Source organism: Sphaeramia orbicularis, chromosome 18, assembly GCF_902148855.1.
Source record: "Sphaeramia orbicularis chromosome 18, fSphaOr1.1, whole genome shotgun sequence".
Lineage (NCBI taxonomy): Eukaryota > Metazoa > Chordata > Actinopteri > Kurtiformes > Apogonidae > Sphaeramia > Sphaeramia orbicularis.
The window spans coordinates 31,507,655-31,514,717 of record NC_043974.1 but is presented as its reverse complement, the minus strand read 5'-3'; the positions used below and the strand labels follow the sequence as shown (position 1 = coordinate 31,514,717).

Genomic DNA, 7,063 nt, shown 5'->3' with positions numbered 1-7,063 from the left:
ATCCCTGAATTTTACCCATCCTTGTACACACATTCTATTTTTGTTCCATGTCTAAATACATTTTTCTACATGTAATATTTCCTAAGTGATTTATCACCATTTACCATACATTGTCCTCTACATTTAGCATTTTTCTGTTTTTAATTTGATAATGACGTAGATGTTCATAACAACTCAAAGTAAACTTAGGTTACTATTTACTAAATGGTAAAATAATAAAGAAAGAGGAAAAACTGACTTTTTCAAGCAAAATATATCATTATTATTAACTGAACATAACAATTGTCTCCATCCACTGTCACTGATCCAACTCCATGGATTTTACTAGTGAATCAATGTTGTAGAAGATGATGGTGTTTCCATGTTCACTACAGAGCCTCTGATGGGTCATATCTGATGACCATGAAAAGATGACAAACTGCATTTTACACCAGTTATTGACATGTATTGATAGGATTAGTGGATCAAAAATGGTTAAGCATCTTAGATCACTAGATCATTCTGGTTCCTGGTGTTTTATTTTTAAGTCTTAGAGGGTTTAGAATAACATCAGTATTAGTGAAATTATCACAGTTTATAAAATAAATAAATAAATAAATAAATAAAAGGCTTAAAGTAAGCTTTATTTTCCAGAGTTAACTACTAATACAAAACCCCAGCAATGACTAAACAATTGTGATGCTGAAAATGCTTATGTGAGACAATGTGACCGACAATGTAATATCATCCAAAGGTATTCACCCTAGTTGGGATCAATAGGCTAATAGTAGTCATTAGGTCCACATCTTTAATAATGATCCAATAACTATAATTAATGTGTGTCCTGACTAAACATGAAGTGAATTTTTCATGCCAATCAACCCAGCCTAGGATATCTTCGACAGATTATCCATCCCAAATGTGTCCATGCTGACTTACTACCTGTCATACATGGATTTATACACCTATATGGCAGATATTTGATGTTTCTGATGTGTGTTTATTACACAAAGCAACAACAGACATGGACATGTTGGGGTGTGATGTCATAGTTTTCTAATCTTTTCGTTTTCCCTGTTTCCCTTCACTTTGGTAGATGTTTACAACAAAACAGAAAAAAACAAAACAAAACAAAAACTCAATTTCAGAAAAAAACAACCCTGCATTTACATGTGGACAAGAGAAAAATGCTTGTCTTGCAAAATATCTATATTATAATGGACAGTTCATGGACCAATATGATCCTAGGTGTGTTAAAAATGGATTTACAATACATTTACATTAACAATAAAAAGGGACTGAAACCAGAATATGAAACCATCAAAACGAGAACTTCATGCAGAATAATAGCCTCCACAAAAGTCCATTTTTCAGCTCTAATTGCTTTGAGTGTGAATACATTTATAGTCACCATCAGAACAATTCATATTATTGAGAATTAACAGCTCATGGTTGTGATGTTAATTATGTTTATTATCAGTACAATGTCTTCTGCAGACATGAAGATGTGTAGCTCATTTTTATATAGATTTGAAAAATACATTTTCTTGGGTCAATTTCCATAAAAGTTAATTAGTTTAACTTAATGATCAATAAAATGTGTGCACAAGATGAGACCATATGAACTGTATAATAATGTAGATTTGATTACATATATGATATTCATGTATTTTTTTTTTATGTTTCTCAAATTTAAAACGTATATTTCTTAGTGTTTAACCATTTTTGGATCATAAAAAGTAAGTATCTTTACTCGACCGTTCATTTATAAGAGAAGACCAACAATAAGAAAACACTAGAGAATCAATCAAAACAAAAAAATACTAACAAAATATCAACAGAATTCCAGGATTTTGGGGGATTCTAGGAACTCTTTTACATCATTGCACTTCACATTCAGCACAAACTCAACTCAAACTGTCCTGAACCCTGTGTTTAGATTACATTTTAGTAGATACTTGCATATTAAACACCCAAATACTGTTACAGATGTGTCACTTTTTATAAATCTGTTACAACTCCAGAGAGAAAATTCCTGTCATAGCCACTTGATTTTTTCACTCATAATCCCTGCTGTAAATGGAATTGTAATGAGCATCTGAATGATTTTATAATGTAAGGTCTCTGAGCTGGCAAAATGTAAAATATCGACAATAGATAATGCTGGGATGTACTCGTCAGCTCAAAATCACAAAACTACACAATACCCAGAGAAGGCAGATCCATATGTTATGAGGCGGTATGTTGTGATTTAGCACGTCATTAATCTCTGACTCTCATGGGGAGCTGCTCTCTTGCCAGCCCTGGGATAAGGCATGAGAAAAAATGGTATCTCCTCGTAAGGGGCTCCCAAGGGCCTCCAAATCTGTGCATACTCTAACAAATCCCTCATCTATCTATCTGTCTTACGCTTCCCATTTTATTGTCTCTTTCTCATCTGTTCTCCTTTTGTCTCTGCTTCTACGTCTCCCAATCCATTGTTCTGTCCTTCTCCGTCTGCCTTTTCGCTTTGTTCTTTGCTCACCATCAGTCTCGCTCCTCGCTGTCTCCTAACGCAACATCAGGAAATCTAAAACCTAGTCTGATACTGTTAGATAACACTGTGGCTGTGTGGGCAAAAGTAGTCAGCAGTACGTTGGAGATCAGAAAATCTACCAAAGATGCTATTTGTGCTACCTGCATGATAGACAGGATCCCATAATGCATCACAGTTTCCTTCATTTGTTCAATGACAGGTGGAAACTACAAGTTAAGTAGTTAATAACTAAAAACTATATGGACAGAAGTATTGGGACATTCTATGCTATCTCAATGCTTGCAAAGTAATGTTGCAGAGGAACCATTTCGCACATGTGAACATGATCTGATGCAACATGAGAATATATCTGAATATGACATGGACTGAAAAAGGACAATACCTACGCTGACTCAACCCTCTTATCATGATGGGATAATACTGTGACTCATTGACCCACTTCGTTACCGTTGTACTTTAAGTTCTGATACTTCCCTGTCTGTGCTTGTTGATGCTCTTCTTGTGTCTTTGCATTTCCATTTTATCGTTTGTTAAAAAAGGTCAAATCTGTCAAAAATAAAGGATATGTATATATATATATATATATATATATATATATATATATACACACATATATATATATATATATATATATAAAGTATTGGGACATGCTGAATTCAAGTGTTTCTTTCTAACAGGGGTCTGGGCCACAAAACAATAAAAACAAATGTCATAAGATAGTTTTATATTGTCATAAATATCATTGCATTGGCTCATTTGGTTTAAATTATTATCTTTACTTCCAAAATACCTCAGAGATGTTTTTAACTTAATTTCTCTTAACATTGATTTTAGTTTTTTGTATCCATGACAATGATTTTAAATGTTCTACGTCAAAATTTCTAAAATATTTTTCATGCTTTGACTGTAAATAATTATTTTCTGCCACACCTAACTTTCTTTACATCTCACTCAGGAAGAAAAATCTCCCCATAAAACTATATTATGACATTTGTCATTAATGTTTTGTATCCCAGACCCCTATTAGAAAAGAAACACCTGAATTCATCATGCCCCAATACTTTTGTCCATATAGTGTATTAGTTTAGTTTATTGTTTATTTGTCAGGGACAACGTACAAACACAGTCATCTCAAAGAGAAGAGATACTTTGCACCAGAGTTAGCTACAAGCTACTTTCCATCTGCTGTCCCCGGGCAAGTGCACACACAATATAGAACATTTACATTACATGAAATACAAATCTAACCTTAGCTCATAATTATAATAGTTAAAACTTATATATTTATTTCAATTTCACAGAGTTCATATTGTTTCCTAAAAATGCAATTTCATCATATTTCATTCCTAAAAGATAGGTTTTCAAATCATGCTTAAAAAGTCAATTTGTCCTAATTCATCAACCATTAAACATACATTAAAAATCGGTGAATATATAACACCACTCTATATTAAAAACATGTCAGTGCATCTCATGTTGGTACAGTTGGGAATTGAGGATATCTTTTTTTAGGTTTTGTGATTAACTATTCAGATCAACAGACAACTTCAGACTGTCCGACAGCCTTTTTCCATTATTTGAGGGTTTTAAAAGAAAAGGCCGACTGCGCAAAGGCAGAACATCTTTTAGGGATTACAGTTTCTGTGAGACGTGGACCAAGAACTCTGAGTTGTTTGTTCAGAACAAAGTTGAATACACTTCTTTAATGAAGGCGGAGCAATATTATTAATAATTCTGAAAAGGGCTTATAAATTAGAGTATAAAATTAGATTGTCAAAACTCAGCATTTTGTGTTTGTTTAAGATGCTAATTATAAGATATTAATCACTGCAGTAACTATCGAAGGGAAAGATCTGACCTGCTGAGTGAAATCCATATTGGTCCACATTAGTTTTGGCTGGGCTGTCTATCCTGGTAATTGTCACATACGTATAGGAAGCTGATCTGCTGAAGTCCATCTCTGAGACAATGAAATGATATTTATGACAATATAAAACTATATTATGACATTTGTCATTATTGTTTTGTATCTCAGACCCGTTAGAAAAGGCACACCTCAATTCAATGTGTCCCAATACTTTTGTCCATATAGAGTATTACAAATTCATGGGGTGAACCAAAACTTTTTTCCACCGCTGTATGTGTGCAGTATGTGGTGTCCAGTATCTGATTCCAAAAACTGCGGGTATTTAACATCTCCCAGGCCCTCTTTGCCCTCTTTTTTTCCAGCTGATAACTACAAAGAACAAAAGAGATAATTATGACAGCAAGAAACTTTCCACTTCGGCGTTTTGTCTGCGGCGCCTGTGCAAAGTGGATCAACCCCTACCGTTCGCCTGCTCTGACTTACAGTGCCATGTAGGACAGCTGCTCCTTGGTCAGGTTCAGGGGGTGATTGGAGACTGAGATGCCGTACTGACGAGGATCGTGTCCTGCCGGCAGAGTTCCCCTCAGGACGGCATTGTTGGCCACGCTGAGGAAGGACACCACGCCGTGCCATGCCTGGTTGTAGAACCACACCTGCAGAGGTACAGACAAGCGGCGGCACTGAGAACAGCATGCACAGGCTTTGCATTCGCTTCACATGTCTCCTAGCAACTACCACCGGCACCACCATGGAGATCCATTTAATGCACAAATGAAGAAAAAGAAGACAAGGGAGTGAAAAGAAATGAATGTTAAGTTCTGATGCCTGCAAATTAGAGCCTGAATGCTTTCAAACATAACATTGCTGAGTTTATTTTCAATCAGGATTTAGCTTCTTCCACGGGCGTCACATACATTGAGATGTTTGTGTCTGCGTTCCACTTTGTAAGACAAAACAGCAAAGAGGTTAAAGAAGCGTTCAAAAACAGATAATTGCCGGTGTCTGCCAGTTGAGCAGTGACAGCCGAGCTGATGCAATCAGGTGTTGTTAGGAGCTGTTACCGTCAATATGGTTCCCAGAAAGAATGTCACATCACCGAAAAAACAAGCTTCTCCACAACTGATGGAATGGAAAAAGCTTAGTGCTTCACTGGATGGAGGTGTTTGGAGTCAGCGTGTTGATGTTGGACAACAATAAATGTTATATTATGTGATATTCTGTAGTTTTAGAACATATTTTTGCAGATATTGATTAATAAAAATCATTAAAATACCACCAGTCACCAGGGTAACACTCGGTTTTGGTGCAGTGAATACATTATGACCCCGCATCCTGAAGGGGAGGCAAAGGGGTATTGTTTTTGGTTTGGTTTGTTTGTTTGTTTTTGCTAACATTCTAGCAGCAAAACGATGGGTTGAATTCATACCAAATGGGATTTATAGATTGCCAGTGGCCCAGAATAGATCTGAGTACATTTTGGGAAAAGTAGGTCAAAGTTCATATTTTTTATGAATTTGAATTTTTTTTTCCCATTTACTTATAATGGGTAAAATTTCACATGTCTCTTGCAGCAGAACTATTGGTTGAATTCATACCAAATTGGGTTTATAGATTGCCAGTGACCCGGAATAGATGTCATTACATTTTTGGAACAGTAGGTCAAAGTTCAACTTTTTAATAAATTTTTTCAAATCTTTTTTTTTCTCCCATTTACTTATAATGGCTGAAATTTCAAAGGTCTATAAAAACATCAATTTTGTTTTAATTTACTTTGAACTTGGCACATATATAGAGGCTATTGATATGCTGACATCAGCACATACGTAGAGATGATGACATCAGCTGGATCGATGCCAAAATAAGCTACAATATGTGTGAGGGGCGGGGTTTGTTGTGCCTGGCACTACTTGTTATTGTTTTTTCCACTAAAACGATGCTTTTTTTTTAAACATAATTTTGGACCTATATTGTTAAAATACTTAGAAAACAGCTGAAAGAAACACACCATTCCAATTGCGCAAATAAGCACACACTTTTTTTGACTCACATACTGTAGTATCTTAAGAGACTTAAAGACTAAATTGAGTTTTTTCTGTTTCTTTGGGTGCTTTGGTGCTGCCCCTATGTTTGTACATGGAAAAGAAAGTCTGACATACAGCTCTAATGTTATCACTGGTTTGCCATGTGTTTATGGTTACTCATCCAATAAACCCAAAAGACAGAGAAGCGTTGAAAAACAAAAACAACAGGACATCAAATAGAGAACCCCTCTAGTCCATCTACTCCACACAGGGACTGATCATCACTATTGTTTACTGCAAAAACATGTTCATGCAGCTTCATTTACAGTGTTTTCTCAGCAGATAGTTTACAATGGGGAAATAAAGAGATGATTACAAACACTAAATGTAGTCACTAAATGTACGGAAATGTCCTCAGTTTATACAGTATGCAATATCCAAAGTCAGATGCAATAACCATTTGGAGAACTTATAAAACTGACTGATAGAGTCTTAAAGAGTCTGTTTTCATTTCTTTTCCTTGTTTCATGCTCGTTTTGCTGGTGGCTCTTTGTCAAACTATTTCTTGCTTTTTGGCTAGATCTAACTCTGAGAAGGTATGTATCCTGAGCTGTAAATTCTGCTGGGGTATTACCAAAGTATCAAGCACTAAAACTGTAA

At 35.4% G+C, this 7,063-nt stretch overlaps 1 protein-coding gene across 1 annotated transcript in view; it reads right to left on the bottom strand.

Moving 5' to 3' along the window:
• LOC115438332 (phospholipid-transporting ATPase ABCA1) overlaps nt 1–7,063 on the bottom strand; it is a 419,337-nt gene that overhangs the window by 116,260 nt on the left and 296,014 nt on the right. Inside the window, exon 36 of the mRNA XM_030161907.1 lies at nt 4,866–5,035. Coding sequence (XP_030017767.1) covers nt 4,866–5,035 — 170 coding nt within the window. The remainder of the gene's footprint in view (nt 1–4,865; nt 5,036–7,063) is intronic.